Source organism: Nerophis ophidion, linkage group LG27 (genome assembly GCF_033978795.1).
Source record: "Nerophis ophidion isolate RoL-2023_Sa linkage group LG27, RoL_Noph_v1.0, whole genome shotgun sequence".
In the NCBI taxonomy this organism is placed as follows: Eukaryota; Metazoa; Chordata; class Actinopteri; order Syngnathiformes; family Syngnathidae; genus Nerophis; species Nerophis ophidion.
In genome coordinates this window covers 20,688,568-20,709,107 of record NC_084637.1, presented here as the reverse complement: position 1 = coordinate 20,709,107, position 20,540 = coordinate 20,688,568, and the positions used below count along the sequence as shown (strand labels likewise).

General features: G+C 40.9%; 1 protein-coding gene across 2 annotated transcripts in view; it reads right to left on the bottom strand.

Annotated features, from left to right (window-relative positions):
- Positions 1–20,069, bottom strand: part of vwa1 (von Willebrand factor A domain containing 1) — a 44,203-nt gene extending 24,134 nt beyond the window's left edge. The window contains exon 1 of one of the 2 annotated variants that reach the window (XM_061888961.1): positions 19,727–20,069. In XM_061888961.1, the coding sequence (XP_061744945.1) occupies positions 19,727–19,796 (70 nt within the window). In that variant the 5' untranslated portion in view covers positions 19,797–20,069. The remainder of the gene's footprint in view (positions 1–19,726) is intronic. The other variant, XM_061888962.1, reaches the window with a different exon arrangement.
- Positions 20,070–20,540: the final 471 nt, after the last annotated feature.

Sequence of the window (20,540 nt, the reverse complement as noted above, 5' to 3'; positions counted from 1 at the left end):
GCCACAGTCTGTATTCTATTGCCCCCCAGGCAGCGATGAGATGGAGTCGTGATGGTGGCGACAGGCCAAATTACACTGTATATATGTATGTATATACATATACATACATATATACATATACATACACATATAAACATATATATATATATATATACACATATATATGTATGTATAAATATATGTATATGCATACATACATACATACATACATATGTATGTACGTACGTACGTAAAAAAATATGCTGATGATCCAGTTTTGCCTTGTTTGAGGTCTCGCTGGACTTGAAATAAAGCAGCAAAAAAGGAGTTGTTAGGTAGTTAGTGGACAAGGAAAAGCAGAAGGCAATAGAAAAAAAGAAGTTCCACGTGAGGGAGGAGCAGGAATGTTTGGACAGTGTCAAGGAGTGACAGAAAGAGAAGGTTGAAAAGAAACAATATAGAGTGTCAGATGTTACATACTTCAGTGGATGAATACACACCCCCACACACACACACGCACACTTACTATATACACCAGGCCATAAACTTCTCATTTGTCCCACGGAACATCTCCCAAATAGGCCTGATGAACCCATTCAAAGTGGGGTTGGTCATGTATGCAGTACTCCTGCCACCCCACTGGGGGCAACAGTGAGGCATATGTGTCACAATAAAGCAGCAGTGGGGCGGGTAAAAGAAGACAACATTCGACCCTGAAATAAATCTAAATAAATTGCAAATATCTGACTATTTTTTAAACAAGGACTGAACAACAAATGAATGTTCTGCTGGAGTCGTTGTTTCCTGTGGGACCTTTTAAGGGACAGACACGGTGTTGCAGACAAGCAGCAATAACGTAGACAACCACACCACGAAACTTGGTCAGACCTAAATTTGACCAATATAGGCCGGTACCTTAGGTTTAATTGTGATGACTCGAATACATTGTGTGTTTGAATATCTGTACTTTATTGTTTGAATGTATTAACACAATTTGATTTTTGTCAACTTTATTTGAGGTTGACATTTTCAGTCTAAATGAAGGAAGAAGTGGAAAATGGAGGAAGTAAAATCCTTTAAAAGGAACACAAATCTGCTGCTTCATGCTGTTAACTACCTGTCGAGTTGCACACGCTGGAAAGGAGCAATGTATTGACAGTGCGGTGTAAAAGGTTTCTTTGTAATTAAGTCAACTAAGTCTCAAAGGAATAGAACTTGCCAAGGCTCTTTTCAAAAGAAACATCCACATTTCGATGTCGTGCCCCTGAATCCTTGGGCTCTTGCTCTGCTCGTGTTGACTGCTCGTATTTCCGTCCGCCTGAAGGATTCCTTCCATCAAGTTTGATTGTTTGGACTTTGGAGTGAGAGAGGAGGGGGCTCCTCCGTATCACAGCAACACCCCCCCCACCCCATCCCCCTTCCACACACACTTTTCCATGACACACCTATGTGCAGGTATGCTGTTATTAACATCTGCAAATACACCGGGCGGACAAAAGTCTGGCGGTTTTACAAACAATAAAATGTTTCCAAACTGAGGGTCGGGGCCTCAAATTGGGTCAAAAAGACACAATTGCCTACCAATAATTGATTCATAATCATTCATATTCATTGATTAATTATTGTCTGTGACGGAGAAGACTATAAATAGTATACTTTGTCTAAAAAGTGTTATAAGTACACCTCTGCATACCCCTGTATCCTTATTAACATGAACATAGATATATAACAACTTACAACAAAAAATAAATTAATTAACGTTGTTTTTTTTTAGTCCATAATACAAATTATTTAAAGTGCATCACTTTGCCTGAAATTTCAAAAATAAAATAAAACAGATACTTGTTTTTGGCTTTTTTTGACTGACTTAAACCATTGGATACTGAAAACTCAATAAATAATAATCATCCATCCATCCATCCATTTCCTAACGCTTATTCCCTTTGTCGTGGGGGGCGCTGGTGCTTATTTCAGCTACAATCGGGCGGAAGGCAGTGTACACCCTGGACAAGTCACCACCTCATCGCAGGGCCAATACAGATAGACAGACAACATTCACACACTGGGACCAATTTGGTGTTGCCAATCAACCTATCCCCAGGTGCATGTCTTTGGAGGTGGGAGGAAGTTGGAGAACTCGGAGGGAACCCACGCATTGACGGGGAGGACAAACTATTCAACAATATTAACTCGGCAGCACAACATATATATATATATATATATATATATATATATATATATATATATATATATATAATAAATGGGTTGTATTTGTATAGCGCTTTTCTACCTTCAAGGTACTCAAAGCACTTTGACACTACTTCCACATTTACCCATTCACACACACATTCACACACTGATGGAGGGAGCTGCCATGCAAGGCGCCAACCAGCACCCATCAGGAGCAAGGGTGAAGTGTCTTGCTCAGGACACAACGGATGTGACGAGGTTGGTACTAGGTGGGATTTGAACCAGGGACCCTCGGGTTCCGCACGGCCACTCTCCCACTGCGCCACGCCGTCCCTATATAAATACTAAAACAATTTGTGCTGATTCCTTAAAACTTTGTCACCAAAATGAGAATCAGTGTCTGCAATGAGCACATTTTAAAGCATGATACTGCCTAAATGATACTGATAAACCCTTAAATGTCCAGGTGAGTGGAGTGTGTGGATGCTGGAACGGTTCAAATCAAGTGAGAAATATGGGATATGGAGAGGTTTGTACTTTGCCCATTAATTTTCAATAGTGGGAAATTCCTGGTAATTCCGGGTGATCAGGGAATTTTCAGAATATGCAGAAGTTGGTATAATGAAACATGGACAGATACAGAAACATAGATATCTAAAACAGTCATCCAATGTATGCATCATAGTGTTTGTAGCCAAAGGTAATTTACAACACTTGCCTATACATTGTCAATAGAGAGAAAATGACCGGAAATTCAAGGTGAACAGGGGGTAACTTGTTTTGCATTCCACATATGTGAAGATCAGTGTGAGTTGAAAGGTCAAAATGGGGTAAAAAAAATGGCGCAACATTTTGAGAAGTTTGGCCATTGTATAACTACGAATATGTCAATTCATTTGAATGGGAATTTTCCCCGAAATATAACAATTTCGGGAAAAACTGTATTTTTGATAAATATGGGTTATACCACAATTGTTCTAGAGCATATGAATGGGTTGATGTTGGACTTTTTCTAATCGTTGAAAAATGTTGACAAAGTAACAGTTTGAATTTAAATGAATATTTCGAAATTCCTGAAATTTCGAGGTATTTGTATGAAAAAATAAATGGTAGTTTTTTTTTTCCCCAACTAAGAGGAATGCTTTGAAGGTGGAATAGTCACAAACGGCTGAAAAATGTTGACTGTGAAAACTTTCCAGGAAGATTTGAAAAGAGGAATTTGGAAAAACGGGGATTCTTGGAATTCCTAGAAAAAAATGTTTTACTTGGAAAATGGTTAGATTGTCCAGAGTGAGATGAGTGTGTGGATGTTGGAACTGTTCAAATCGGATTCGACATGTGGGATATTTAGTCGATTATGTATTTCCTATGAATTGTCAATGGGGAGAAAAGTACCACAAATTCCGGGAAAACTGGTCATCGTGGGAAAGGGAAATTATGTTTTGCGTTCAACATATGTGAAGAGCAGTGTGGGTAGATGAATTTTGGGGATTGTATAAGTATTAACATGTCCATTCATCCATCCATCCATCTTCCCATTGGGGTCGCGGGGGGCGCTGGTGCCTATCTCAGCTACAATCGGGCGGAAGGCGGTGTACATCCTGGACAAGTCGCTACCTCATCACAGGGCCAACACAGATAGACAGACAACATTCACACTCACATTCACACACTAGGTCCAATTTAGTGTTGCCAATCAACCTAGGAATGGGTTGGTGTTGTAATTTTTCAAAACATTGAAAAATGTTGTGAAAGTAATAACAGTTTGAATTTAAATGGGTATTTCGGAATTCCTGAAATTTCCGAGGAATTTGTATTTTTTTCAAAAGGTAGTTTTGCTGACCCAACTAAGAGGAATGTTTTGAAGGTGGAAAGGTAAAAAATGGGTATAAATGTGGATTGTGAAAACTTTCCAAGACGAGATGAAAAGCAGGCTGTGACGGGACTCCAGCCGTCCTGGTGTGGGTTGCAGTGACACTCAGTGCAGGACGCATCATAACAGCTTTGACTTTGATTTATTATTTCAACAATCACCGTCTCTTCTTGCCTTTTTGTCGCGCCACTTTTCAGTCCGCGGACTCTTCCTGCTTGTTGTCGCGGAATCCCTTTTGGGGCCCGTTGGTTGCGACTCTTGCGGGGGCTCATCGTCTTCTGGGTCTCTTTCGTTTCGCTCGTGGTCGGTCGTCTCAGGGGGTTCCTTCTCCTTCCTCTTCCATGATCGTTCCTCCTTCACCTCTTTTATGCTGCAGCAGCAGATGATGGGATTGAGCGCAGGTGTACGCACCTTGCTCTGATTGCTGCTGTGCCGCTCCGAGTGCGTCACGCCTCTCCTCTCCGCCGCATGCCCCGCCTCCTGGCCGCCACCTTGGCCAGGACCGACGCTCCTCTCAGCCCGCTGTCGGCTCATCGGGTGCGTCTCTCCACACACCTCCACCGCCAGTTCGAAGCCGGGCTTCAGTTCGGCTGAGCGTACTCCACCCTCCCTTTTCTGAAGGAGAGGGAGAAAAAAACTGCCGGCGCCACCTGCCTTTTCCTTGCCTTCTTTGTCTTTTCCTTTGTCTCTTCCTTTTTCTTTGTCCTCTCGAGCTCCAATTTCTTGCATTTCTCGAAGTATTTCTTTCTCAATTTCTTGAGATTTTTCAACTTCCTCTTTGTCGTCAGTTTGTTCTTCGTCTTCATCTTCATCATCTTCCAGAATTTCTTCTTGCATTTCTCCAATTAATTCTTCTTCCTTTATTTGAATTTCTCCAAGTATTTCTCAATTTCTTGAGATTTTTCAACTTCCTCTTCGTCTTCAATTTCTTCTTCGTCTTCATCTTCATCATCTTCCAGAATTTCTTCAATTATTTCTTCTTGTGTCTCAATTTTTTGAGTTTCTTAAAATTCTTCTTCTTCCTCAACTTCTTCTTTTTCTTCATCCATCCATCTACCGCTTATTCCCTTTTGGGGTGACATAGGCGCTGGCGCCTATCTCAGCTATAATCGGGCGGAAGGCGGGTACACCCTGGACAAGTCGCCACATCATCACAGTTCTTTATCTTCATTCTCTTCCAAAATTTCTTCAATTATTTCTTCTTCTTTAACATGAATTTTATCCTTACCATAATCTTCCTCCTCGTCATAATCTTCGTCCTCTTCCAGAATTTCTTCAATTATTTCTTTTTCTTTAACATACATTTTATCCTCATCATAATCTTCCTCATCGTCATAATCTTCATCGTCAACGTAAATTTCATCCTCAAATAAACTTCAACGTACATTTCTTTATCATAAACTTCTTCTTCCTCCTCTTCATCCATCTTGTCCACTACATCTTCCAGCTTCTTGTTTTCTGGTTCTTCCTTATTGGCTACTTTCTCTGCTGCCTTTTCATTGTCAGCAGGTGGCGCCTCTTCTGCATTGCCTTTTTTACTGTCTGCCCGGGCGTCTTCATCCTCTCTCTTCTTGGCCCACAGCTCGCCCTGGTGGCCTGCGGATGCCACCGCCACCTGCCCGGCTCCGCCCTCGAGGCGGAGGGTTTTCGTTCCGTCTTCATCGGCTTCTTCTTCGGGGAGGCACTTGTCCTCCTTCCTTTTGGCCGACAGCTCGCTCTGGTGGTCGGCCTGCTCCAACAGCGCTTCCAGTCTCTGAGTCTCCCGGCGCTTCTCTTCGAGCAGCCTGGTGTAACTCGCCACGAGAGCCCAGATGACGTCGTCGTCCCCCGCTTCCAATGGTGTCTTCCAGTTGGGCGCCAATGTGACAGGACTCCAGCCATCCTGGTGTGGGTTGCAGTGACACTCAGTGCAGGACGCATCATAACAGGTTGGACTTGATTTATTATTTCAACAATCATCGTTTCTTCTTGCCTTTTTGTCGCGCCACTTTTCAGTCCGCGGGCTCTTCCTGCTAGTTGTCGCGGAACCCCTTTCGAGGCCCGTTGCGTCTCGTGCGGGGGTTCATCGTCTTCTGGGTGCCTTTCGTCTCACTCGTGGTCGGTCGTCTCAGGGGGTTCCTTCTCCTTCCTCTGCCACGATCGTTCCTCCTTCGCATCTTTTATGCTGCAGCAGCAGATGATGGGATTGAGCGCAGGTGTACGCACCTTGCTCTGATTGCTGCTGTGCCGCTTTGAGTGCGTCACGCCTCTCCTCTCCGCCGCATGCCCTGCCTCCTGGCCTCCATCTCGGTCAGGACCGCCGCTCCTCTCAGTCCGCTGTCGGCTCGTCGGGTGCGTCTCTCCACACACCTCCACTGCCAGTTCGAAGCTGGGCTTTAGTCCGGCTGAGCGTACTCCCCCCTCCCTTTTCTGAAGGAGAGGGAGAAAAAAAACTGCCAGCGCCACCTGCCTTCTCCTTGCCTTCTTTGTCTTTTCCTTTGTCTCTTCCTTTTTGTCTTTTCTTTTTTCTTCTTTATCTTTGCCTTTTTCCTTGTCCTCTCGACCTCCAATTGCTTGCATTTCTCCAAGTATTTCTTTCTCAATTTCTTGAGATTTTTCACCTTCCTCCTCATCTTTGACTTCTTCTTCATCTTCATTCTTCTCCTGAATTTCTTCTTGCACTTTTCCAAGTAATTCTTCTTCCTTTTCCTGCATTTCTCCAAGTATTTCTTGAGATTTTTCAACTTCCTCTTCATCTTCAGTTTCTTCTTCGTCTTCATCTTCATCATCTTGCAGAATTTCTTCTTGCATTTCTCCAAGTAATTCTTCCAATCGGTTGAGAAATGTGGGAATTGTGCAAGTTTGAAAAATGGCCCATTCATTTTCAATGGAAAAAATGACCCGGAAAACTTGGAATTCGGGGTAATCTGGGATATTTTTTGGAGGGTAGGATTCCCAGTCAAGCCGAACGTTTTGATAATGGAACAGTTCTGATCGGATAAAAATTGTGGGCTGTGCAGCGCGCCAACGTTATGTGGCAGAATAATAATAACATATAGACCGTTTTTTTTGGTGTAGAATTTTATGCGTGAATAATAAAAATTATAATAATATCTATCTGTATTGGCCCTGTGATGAGATGGCGACTTGTCCAGGGTGTACTCCACCTTCCGCCCGAATGCAGCTGAGATAGGCTCCAGCACCCGCTGCGACCACAAAAGGGACAAGCGGTAAAAAATGGATGGATGGATAATAATAATAAAATAAATACATTACAAAATCTAAAAAAACACACAAATTGACATCAACATAAAACCACGGACATTATTTTTGTAAACTGGAAAAAAATCTGTAGATTTTACTGTAAAATGTTGTGTTTTTACACAGAATTACTAAAAAAAGAAAAACCATAGCATTGTTCATTTTACAGAAAAATTCTAGCCATTTTTTAAAACATAAAATCAGACTTATTTACTGTATATTCTTTAGTTTTTCAAAAGTCCTAAACAAGGGTTCCTAACCTTTACGACCTCGGGGCCAAACTTTTCCACCACAGGGAGGCCCGAGGGGAACGTTAAAGAACATGAATTAAAATGCATTAAAAGAGCACACAGCTGACACAACCAGCTGACACTTCAGCGGCACCATTACGTACAGCTAGAAAAGTCAAAGATAAAGAAAAACTAAAAAATTAGCGCTAAATGATACATATTGTGCACGAGAAATCAACCAAGAGAGCCGACTGTATGTATCCTAGGCTGCCAACTAGCTCTCAGCCATTGTGAATGATTAGCTCCAGACTCCTAATGAATGTCTGATATTGTCATTACAACGGCCGCTTTGATGCACGAGCATGCCTGGGTTGCTTCACCCAATCAGGGGCCCCTGATTTTGACGGCAAAATGCAATGATTGGTGTTCACGGCCAACTCTGCTTGGCGTGTACTCTCTCCCTCAACTGCCTTGTTTTTGTCCTACTGCACGAACCCGGGTCACCGGTGTGAGAGGCCAGCGTCTGACAACTGTTTTAAAACTATAAATTAAGTCAAATCCAGATTTTTTTCCCCAAAATTTTAAGGGAGAGGTTTAGGTGAACCCTCATAACGGCACAAAAAGGGACCACAGCTGAGAAACACATTTTGTGGCCGCCCAAAAAATGGACCCAAAGGTTAAGAAACACTGTCCTCAACTATGTGACAAAAGCTCCAGTTGACATCTGTAGATGTAGTCAACCTCCTCTACAAATGTCTGCCTCTGACGGTGGCGCACCTTGAAAGTGTTGTTTACAATAACCTCATCAGCACTGACTCGACGGTTTCATCACAACTTTGGTTCTGTTGCAAAACAGACGTGTTAACAAATGTTTCCTCTGCACTTTCTCATGGACTCCAGATGATGAGTAAATCTTCTGCCAGTATGTCTGTAATTACACCATTCACTGCCACTAAAAATAGACCCATGTGCGCTTTTATATTAGCCAGGCCTGGAGGAGCCTTGTGTTCTTCTCAAAGTGCAGGGCCACCACAGGGGGAGGAATCCAACATTGGCAGGGCCTAACATCCAACCTGTGCACCACATGAGGAGGAATCCAACACTATCAGGGCCAAACATCCACTGTGCAGCAAATGGGGAGGAATCCAACACTGTCAGGGCCAAACATTCACTGTTCAGCAAAAGGTGAGGATTCCAACATTGTCAGGGCCAAACATCCAACCTGTGCACCACATAGGGAAGAATCCAACATTGTCAGGGCCAAACATCCACTGTGCAGCAAACGGGGAGGAATCCAACACTGTCAGGGCCAAACATCCACTGTGCAGCAAATGGAGAGGAATCCAACATTGTCAGGGCCAAACATCCAACCTGTGCACCACATGGGGAGGAATCCATCCAGTCAGGGCCAAACATCCAACCTGAGCGCCACATGAGGAGGAATCCAACACTGTCAGTGCCAAACATCCACTGTGTAGAAAATGGGGAGGAATCAAACATTGTCAGGGCCAAACATCCAACCTGTGCACCACATGAGGAGGAATCCAACACTGTAAGGGCCAAACATCCACTGTGTAGAAAATGGGGAGGAATCAAACATTGTCAGGGCCAAACATCCAACCTGTGCACCACATGGGGAGGAATCCATCCAGTCAGGGCCAAACATGCACTGGGCAGCAAATGGGGAGGAATCCAACATTGTCAGGGCCAAACATCCACTGGGCAGCAAATGGGGAGGAATCCAACATTGTCAGGGCCAAACATCCACTGTGCAGCAAATGGGGAGAAATCTAACACTGTCAGGGACAAACATCCACTCTGCAGCAAATGGGGAGGAATCCAACATTGTCAGGGACAAACATCCAACTTGCACACCACATGGAGAGGAATCCAACAAGCGCCATTTGGCAGAATAAGCTAATTTTCTGGCACAATAAATAATACAAAATAGTGCATTTATTTCTGTCTATAGGGATGCTAAGTTGTTTTGTATACAACACAATTAACAGCTGTATCTTTCGCATGTATACACATATAACGTATACATAAATACAATATGTGCGTGATTGCATGTGAATGTGTCACGCCTATGGACTATGGGGTTTGTTTTCTTAGAAGGCACAGGAAAGTTGGCACGGGCAAAACGTGAATGTGAGTACATAATTTATTTTAACACTAACAAACTACAAAAAAAGGAAGCAAACAAAAGGCGCACACAATAGCGGTACAAAAACTTGACTATGAAACAAAACTATGAACATAAAACAAAACACTTGCACAATGGAATGAATATCAAAAAACTTACTTGGAAAAAGACAAGGGACATGGAGCATTGGCATGGAAGGCATAGAAGGTGGTAGACGGTGAGAAAGAGGTGATGTTGCCAGGACGAAGAACAGAAACAGACAGCTTAAATAGCAGTGAAATAACCAGTGAAAACAGGTGCGAGACATGAGGACAGGTGAAAACTAATGAGTTGCTATGGTAACAAAACAAACCAGGAAGTGCAAAAACAGGAACTGAGTGTCCAAAAAACAAAACATAATCCCACACACATGACAGAACCCCCCCCTCCAAAAAAAAACTATGATCAAAAGTCATGAGAGGGCGGGAGGGGGACATGGCGGTGGGTCGCCATTGTAATTATATATATATATATATATATATATATATATGGATATATTTATAGTATAAGCACTATGTACTGATATATATGCATACATATAAAGTACATATCTATATATTGTATATACATTACATATATAAACCCCGTTTCCATATGAGTTGGGAAATTGTGTTAGATGTAAATATAAACGGAATACAATGATTTGCAAACCCTTTTCAACCCATATTCTATTGAATGCGCTACAAAGACAAGATATTTGATGTTCAAACTCATAAACTTTTTTTTTTTTTGCAAATATTAATTAACTTAGAATTTAATGGCTGCAACACGTGCCAAAGTAGTTGGGAAAAAGCATGTTCACCACTGTGTTACATCACCTTTTCTTTTAACAACACTCAATAAACGTTTGGGAACAGAGGAAACTAATTGTTGAAGCTTTGAAAGTGGAATTCTTTCCCATTCTTGTTTTATGTAGAGCTTCAGTCGTTCAACAGTCCGGGGGCTCCACTGTCGTATTTTACGCTTCATAATGCTTCATAATGGGAGACAGGTCTGGAATGCAAGCGGGCCAGGAAAATACCCGCACTCTTTTTTTCGAAGCCACGCTGTTGAAACACGTGCTGAATGTGGCTTAGCATTATCTTGCTGAAATAAGCAGGGGCGTCCATGAAAAAGACAGCGCTTAGATGGCAGCATATGTCGTTCCAAAACCTGTATGTACCTTTCAGCATTGATGGTGCCTTCACAGATGTGTAAGTTTCCCATGCCTTGGGCACTACTGCACCCCCATACCATCACAGATGCTGGCTTTTGAACTTTGCGTTGATAACAGTCTGGATGGTTTGCTTACCCTTTGGTCCGGATGACACGATGTCAAATATTTCCAAAAACAATTTGAAAAGTGGACTCGTCAGACCACAGAACACTTTGGATCAGTCCATCTTAGATGATCTCGGGCCCAGAGAAGCCGGCGGCGTTTCTGGATGTTATTGATAAATGGCTTTTGATTTGCATAGGAGAGCTTTAACTTGCACTTACAGATGTAGCGACAAACTGTATTTAGTGACAGTGGTTTTCTGAAGTGTTCCTGAGCCCATGTGGTGATATCCTTTAGTGATCGATGTCGGGTTTTTTTTTCCGAGGGATCGAAGGTCACGGCCATTCAATGTTGGTTTCTGGCCATGCCGCTTACGTGGAGTGATTTCTCTAGATTCTCTGAACCTTTTCATGATATTATGGACCATAAATGTTGAAATCCCTAAATTTCTTTCAATTGCACTTTGAGAAACGTTGTTCTTAAACTGTTTCACTATTTGCTCACGCAGTTGTAGACAAAGGAGTGTACCTCGCTCCATCCTTTCTTCTGAAAGACAGAGCATTTTTTGGGAAGCTGTTTTTATACCCAATCATGGCACCCACCTGTTCCCAATTAGCCTGCACACCTGTGGGATGTTCCAAATAAGTGTTTGATAAGCATTCCTCAACTTTATCAGTATTTATTGCCAATTTCTTTGTCACGTGTTGTTGGCATCAAATTTTAAAGTTAAGAATTTTTTGCAAAAAAAAAAAGTTTTGCATTTTGAACATCAAATATGTTGTCTTTGTAGCATATTCAACTCAATATGGGTTGAAAATTATTTACAAATCACTGTATTCCGTTTATATCTACATCTAACACAATTTCCCAACTCATATGGAAACGGGGGTTTTATACATACCTAAATACATATACATACATGCATACATATATACTGTATGTATGTATATTAGGGCTGTCAAACGATTAAAATATTTATCACAATGATTTGCATTGTTCATAATTAACTCAAAATGAACCCCCTTCCACCCCCATATTCCTAAACTGACGTACTAGCATGTCTTTAGGTGCAAATATCACAGACTAACATGACAAAACATCTCTGATCGTAATGTAAGACAGTTCTATTTTGTCCATGTCAGGGTTTCATCTAAATTTCCCCAAATACCTGTGCATATTCTTTTTGAAAAGGCAAATAAATGTGAGTGCACATTTCTTCCAACGGCGAACAAATTGTCCTTTCTTGTTGGGAGAACAACTTGCCATGGCTTTGAACCTGATATTTCTACAGTGTAGACTTTCCTTTGTCCTTTTCTGCTCGCCTGTGGTGGCTCATCAGTTGCAAATTAACTGCGGCCAAGTTCCCCCCGCCACGGCATGCCCCGAGGGTCAAAAAGGAAGTGTTCGCGTTATTGGTGGTTAAATACATTTGTGCCGTTTTATATAGTCGCATTACATATGTATGTATATACATATGTATATACATATATATGTATATATATATATGTATATATATGTATATATATATATATATACATATGTGTATATAAATATATATATATATACATATGTGTATATATATATATATATATATATATATATGTGTATATATATATATATATATATACATACATATGTGTATATATATATATATATATACATATGTGTATATATATATATATATATATATATATATATATATATATGAATAAAGAGAGCAGGGGTGTCAAACTCAAATACAGAGTGGGCCAAAATGTAAAACTGAACAAAGCCGCGGGCCAATGGACCTTTTAATAGGGGCCCAAATAAGTTTTACATTGAATATTGAACAAGCAAGGCTTATATAACTTTATAGTGACATGCAAAATCGAGTATCAAATAATAATAATAATTACAAAATATCAATGGCATATCAAATAATATTTAAATACAAATTGAATGCCTCTTTTCTATTTGCAGCCTTCTGGGGTACATATCAAAATAAACTTTTTCCACAGGCTAATGATACATTTGAAAACAGAAAAACAATAATGAATGAATCAAAAATTCAAGCCTTGAAGTAGCAAGAGAAAGTGCATGAATAAAATGTTAATTATTGCTCAGTTTGCTACACTGATTTGCTTTAACGCTGAATATGGAACAGGCAACGCTTATATAACTTAATAGTGCAAAATCAACCTTCAAAAAACTAACAAAAAAACATCAATGGTATATTAAATACAATTGAAATAAAACATGTAATGCCTCTTTTCTATTTGCAGCCTTCTGAAGTAAATAGCAACATTAACTTTTTGCACAGGCTAATTTGAAAATAAAAAAAACAATGAGGTGGGTGGGCTTGGGGGCGGGGTTTGGTGGTAGTAGGAGGTGTATATTGTAACGTCCCGGAAGAGTTAGTGCTGCAAGTGGTTGTGGGTGTTTGTTCTGTTGTGTTTATGTTGTGTTACGGTGTGGTTGTTCTCCCGAAATGTGTTTGTCATTCTTGTTTGGTGTGGGTTCACAGTGTGGCGCATATTTGTAACAGTGTTAAAGTTGTTTATACGGCCACTCTCAGTGTGACCTTTATGGCTGTTGACCAAGTATGCGTTGCATTCACATGTGTGTGTGTACAAGCCGCTCATATTATGTGACTGGGCCGGAACGCTCAAAGAGGACATGACGACAGGTTGCAGAGAACGCTAAAGGCAGAGCCTTTAAGGCACGCCCCAATATTGTTGTCGGGGTGGAAATCGAGAGAGATTCGGGAGAATGGTTGCCCCGAGAGGCTTCATGGTGGCAGAGGGGTTAGTGCATCTGCCTCACAATACAAGGTCCTGAGTAGTCAGGGTTCAATGCCGGGCTCGGGATCTTTCTGTTTGGAGTTTGCATGTCCTCCCCGTGAATGCGTGAGTTCCCTCCGGGTACTCCGGCTTCCTCCCACTTCCAACGACACGCACCTGGGGAAAGTTTGTTTGCCAACACTAAAATTGGCCCTAGTGTGTGAATGTGAGTGTGAATGTTGTCTGTCTATCTGTGTTGGCCCTGCGATGAGGTGGCCACTTGTCCAGGGTGTACGCCGCTTTCCGCCCGATTGTAGCACAGATAGGCGCCAGCGCCCCCCGTGACCCCGAAGGGAATAAGCGGTAGGAAATGGATGGATGGATGGGTTGCCACAAACAGTTTTCGGGAGGGGCACTGAACTTTGGGAGTCTCCCGGGAAAATTTGGATGGTTGGCAAGTCTGAGTATTAGCGGTGAACGCGGTGTTATAGCGGCAGCGCTATTGTATAGTACCGGCGGGCCAGCTCTAATGTTAATTTGATATTGCCTCAAGGGCCAAATGAAATTACACGGCGGGCCAAATTTGACCCGCAGTCCAGAGTTTGACACCCATGCTATAGATTGTTTTCTATTGGGGGGGCTCCAGTACTCTGGAATGTTCTACCGGTAACAGTTAGAGATGCTACCTCAGTAGAAGCATTTATGTCCCATCTTAAAATTAATTTGTATACTCTAGCCCAGGGGTGCCCCCATTTTTTCACCATGCTAGCTACTTATAAAATGACCGAGCCAAAATGATCTACCTACCACAAAAATGCAAAACATATATATATTTATGAATATATTGAAAATTATTTATATGTACAATGTATGTTAATGTACCTTGCAAAACCGAATGAGTTCATATTGCACAACACAATTAACTATGTCACTTTTTGGTCATGACTTTACTCTGATGACTTGCACTGGATGGAATCAGTCAGGGATGCACAGTTGGGACAGGATATGCTGAGAGCCCGCCTCAAGCACAATTCCAAATGTTCATCAGTCATGGTGGAACCATATTTGGATTTAAGGATATTCATGAGGGAAAATGCTGACTCACATGAATAAGTGGAGCCGAAAAATGCAGTCAAGGAGGTTGCACATTTCCTCATGTTGGGGTACTTTTCCACTGTGAGTAAGTTCCAGACCTTTATTTCTGATTTATTTTTAAAGTCTCCAAAAAATGGTTCAACAAATGCTTCTTTTACCATTGGATGTCTCAAGAAGGGTAGAAATACAAGAACACACGCACACACACTCGCGCACACGCACATACAAACGCACACATGCACACAAAAAGACATGTTGCCAGCATGTTTGTGTTGAACAAAGTTTAGCACAAAAACAGCGAAGAAAAATAAACAAAGGCTACACAATGGAGGCTAACTTAATAGCCAGCTGGCTTGATAGTTTTGCCGCATTTAGCGTAGTTTGTGCATGTGCAGTCAGTGGTGTGCTGTCAGGGCTGATGCTGAAGTCTATTTTTTTATTTTTATGCCATGTGATCGACTCACAATATTGTGCACCCATTGTTGAACAAAAAAGGGCAGAAAACAAACAAACAAAAAAAACAACATAAAAAAACTAAAACATTTTGAAATGAGGGATAGATCTGAAGTTGATGTAGACTCCAGAGATTTAAACGTTAAATATAAAATGTATGTATGCCCTGGCACACCATTATCATCATTTCATGACCCAAATAAAACACTTTTTACACTTTTATACTGAAATAAATACACCTACAACTTATTGAATAAAAACATAGAAAAAAATACCAAAACTTATATTATTTCTGCCTTATTTTTAAAGTCTCCAAATAAATGGTTCAACAAATGCTGTGAAACTTGTGCGGCATAGCGATGCCGGATTTGTTCCTCCAGGGATGCGTCGGGCAAGAAATAAAGATTTATTTAACTCAAAACAGGCTAAAGAACAAAAACACTGGTGCTAAACAAAAAAAACAAACACAAAGCGCTAGCATGGAAAGCTAGAAAAACGAACGGAAACACAAACACTTGGCACGATGGCACAAAAAGAGAAAACAACACAATTAGCATGAGAGCTAGAAATCAGCAAAACGCAGCGCGAGAGCTAGCGAGTAGTAATAAGGAAAGCAAGTCTTCAACTGTTGCATGTGAGCAAATTAGAGTCCGAGAATGAATGAACAGAAAGGGCTGGCTTATATAAAGATGGTGATTAGTAAAACATGTGTGCGTCTGGAAACCACGGCAGGTGAAAATAATACGTTGCTATGGAAACAGACTAAAACAGGAATTAAGGAGTCAAACGACGGAGAGTCATACAGGAAAGAATCAAAACTACAAAATGGAACGATCCGAGCAGCGGATCGCAACAAATGCCTCTTTTACCATTAGCTGTCTCAAGAAGGGTAGAAATACAAGGACACACACACGCACACAAACACACGCACACAAAAAGACATGTTGCCAACATGTTTGTGTTGAACAAAGTTTAGCACAAAAACAGCAAAGAAAAAAAAATGAAGGTTATACAATGGAGGCTAACTTAATAACCGGCTAGCTGGCTTGATAGTTTTGCCACATCTGGCGTAGTTTGTTCATGTGCAGTCAGTGGTGTGCTGTCAGGGCTGATGCTGAAGTCTGTTTTTTTATTTTTATGCCATGTGATCGACTCACACTATTGTGCACCCATTGTTTGACAAAAAAGGGCGGAAAACAAACAAATAAAAAAACTAAAACATTTTGAAATGAGGGATAGATCTGAAATTGATGTAGACTCCAGAGATTTAAACGTTAAATATAAAATGTATGTATGCCCTGGCACACCATTATCATCATTTCATGACCCAATCAAAACACTTTTTACACTTTTATAATGGAATAAATACACCTACAACTTATTAAATAAAAACATATAAAAAACTACCAGCAGCGGTAAAGTTTAAACCCATGAAGGAAAGAAGAAAGTGAATGTTTATAACTGAATAAATTTAAATATGCATACAAATGTTTTGTTTTTTATTTTTTATGTATCAAGTAACGTTAATGACGTCCTTTTTCCAAAACACACTATAGAATGTGAGATATAACAGGATAATGCATATGTTTAACATTTGTTTTCAAAACACTTGCAAAAAAGTGGTATCCAAAAACTTTACTGTGGGACCCCATTTTTATGACTTGATGGGGTCCCTGGAACCCCATTTTGAAAATTCCTAGGGCCAACCCTGCTGTCAACAGAAAAGAAAAACATTCTTTATTTAAATAAATATAATATTTATAAATCAAGTTTGAGCATCATTGGCCAATTTTCACCTAGTCCCGGCCTTAGTGTGCTGCCCGCCTTGGCACTCACATATGTGTCTTCTTTTTGGGATTTCAGAATATGGTCAGCCAACATTTACGCTCTGTAAAGCAACAATGCCATTGGCAGCAAAACAGGCCCAGAGCATAATACCACCACCACCATGCTTGACGGTAGGTTTGGTGTTCCTGGGATTAAAGGCCTCACCTTTTCTCCTCCAAACATATAGCTAGGTATTGTGGCCAAACAGCTCAGTTGTGGGCCTGATGTTTTGTGAGTTGTGTCTGATCCTTCCCTCCCTCTTCCTGCAGTGAGTGCCAAGGGGCGGGGCGATCTCCGGGAGGCATGGAGCCATACACACCTGCAGCTCATTTAAGCTAATCAGCCAGTTTCTTAGGCCACACTCACTTTGTCTCCAGTGCTGGATTATTGTCTTTGACTCCAGCGTCTCACTAGTGCTCACCGAGATCTCCTACCTTTCACCACGTGTTGGAACCCCGCATTTGTGACTTTGGCTTTGTCACCTTTTTTTTGTACATTTTGCTCTTGCTTGCTTCTCATATTAATGGTGATTTTCTCTTCAGCTATTTTCTGTTGTCATTTTTCCCAAATTTTCTCGATGGAGTGTATTTTTGTTGTTACTTTGTAAATAAACCCTTTTTGGAATTATACTCTGTGACTGGGCTTCACGGTGGCAGAGGGGTTAGTGCGTCTGCCTCACAATACGAAGTTCCTGCAGTCCTGGGTTCAAATCCAGGCTCAGGATCTTTATGTGTGGAGTTTGCATGTTCTCCCCGTGAATGCGTGGGTTCCCTCCGGGTACTCCGGCTTCCTCCCACTTCCAAAGACATGCACCTGGGGATAGGTTGATTGGCAACACTAAATTGGCCCTAGTGTGTGAATGTGAGTGTGAATGTTGTCTGTCTGTGTTGGCCCTGTGATGAGGTGGCGACTTGTCCAGGGTGTACCCCGCCTTCCGCCCGATTGTAGCTGAGATAGGCGCCAGCGCCCCCCGCGACCCCAAAAGGGAATAAGCGGTAGAAAATGGATGGATGGATGGACTCTGTGACTGGGTCCTGGCTTCCTTGTCTGAAGCTTGACACAAAAAGCTAAATTTTGGTTTCATCTGACCACAAAACTTTCCTCCATGAAGGTCTTAGCTTTGTCCATGTGATGTCGATGAAACTATGTGGTTTGGACAATGCTGAAGAAACAAGTCCATGTCAGAAAACCAACAAATTTAGCTGAACTGCACCAATTTTGTCAAGAGTGGTCAAAAATTCAACCAGAAGCTTGTGGATGGCTACCAAAAGCGCCTTAGTGCAGTGAAACATGCCAAGGAACAAGGAAGCAAATATTAACATTGCTGTACGTATACTTTTGACACAGCAGATTCCCTCACATTTTTAGTAGACTCATAATAAATTCATAAAAGAACCACATTTCATGAATATTTTTTATGACCAACGAGTATGTACTCCAATCACTTTTTCACAAAAAAATAAGAGTTGTAGAGACGATTGGAAAATCAAGACAGCCATGACATTATGTTCTTTACAACTTTTCACCACGACTGTATGTATGTGTGTGTAAATGTAAATATACTGTATATATATATATATATATATACATATATATATATATATATATATTTTTTTTTTTTTTTTTTTTTTTACAGTGATATTTATTATTTGTTACCAATGTACCAACGGGACAGCGCGGCGCTGTGGTAGAGTGGCCGTGCACAACCCGAGGGTCCCTGGTTCAATCCCCACCTAGTACTAACCTCGTCACGTCCGTTATGTCCTTGAGCAAGACACTTCACCCTTGCTCCTGATGGATGCTCGTTAGCGCCTTGCATGACAGCTCCCTCCATCAGTGTGTGAATGTGTGTGTGGATGGGTAAATGTGGAAGGATTGTCAAAGCGCTTTGAGTACCATGAAGGTAGAAAAGCTCTTTACAAGTACAACTCATTTATCATTTATTCTTTACAACTTTTCACCACGGCTGTATGTATATGTGTGTGTATATATATATATATATATATATATATATATATATATATATATATATATATATATATATATATATATATATATATATATAAACACGATGCGCCTTGCAAGGTTTTATATACATAAATATAAACTTTTAAAAAATCCCCAAACAATGTTTTCTTTTTTTACAATTAACTCTGACTTTTTTTTTTTTTTTTTTACAGTGATATTTATTATTTGTTACCAATCTCCTAAATCAGGGGTTCTTAACTGTTTTGACCTTGGGGCCCGAAGCCCACTCAAAGACTCAGACTGAATGCTCTTCTCTTAATTTGAATTAAAAATAAAAACTCCTCCAACGATACTTACTTTTAAAACGGTTTTCATGTGATTTAAAATCTTTTTTTCAATGCCAAAATCTGTCAGTGCCTTTTGTAACTCCCATTGTTGTGTTGCAACTTTGCATTTGCACAGATTTTGTTATGTAATGTGTGTTTATAAATAAATGTATATATATATAAAAAGGTACAGATAGTTATTTACAATTTAATTTAGACTCTTAATATATATTTTTTAATTCGTGGTTTCTTTACTTATCATTTATTTATCACAATTTCATTGTATTGTGTTGTGTTGAACATCGCTACTGAATAAAGTTAAATTTGATTCAATCGTACTCACCTCCCTCAGGTTGACCGTTCAAGGGGGTCAACATAAACAACCATGTTGTCCACAACAAGAGCTTCTCCATGGGCGCACCGGCACAGGTAAGTTCCACGCAGCGCAACAAAACCCTTGAAGTTGACCGTCAAGTTCATCCACCAGAGGTAACTCCAAAATAGAGTCAGCGCACAATTAGCTTTTTCTTTTCCTCTTCTTCGGTGTCTTTTTACTATTGTGTCAGCGTTCGGCTCGACTGAGACTTAGAGGACGCTCGTCTGAAACTAACCCACGGAGACGCGAAGCTCCGTCTGTTTGCTCTCTGGAGTGTGGACGCGCCTTCTCGTAGACGCCATTGACAAGTGGAGGCAATAACGTGTAGAGGTTCCGGTGCGTCTGCGTTTCAAAATAAAACACCCAGTTCTATACTTATTTCTATTGTGTGTTTGTGTGTGTGCGTGCGTGCGTGCGTGCGTGCGTGCGTGCGTGTGTGTGTGTGTGTGTGTGTGTGTGTGTGTGTGTGTGTGTTGTATTTCTACCTTTCTTAAGACATCAACAAGGAAAAGTACATTCCATATGAGAAAATCAGGGTCCCAATACGGAAAACCATTGCATCTAATAGAGCAGGGGTAGGGAACATATGGCTCTAGAGCCAGATGTGGCTCTTTTGATGACTGCACCTGGCTCTCAGATACATCTTAGCTGACATTGCTTAACACAGTAAGTAATGAATAATTCCGCTGGTAATCACAGTGTCAAAAATAACGTTCAATATATAAAACGTTCTCGTGCATTTTAATCCATCCATCCGGTTTCTACCGCACCTGTTCAAGAA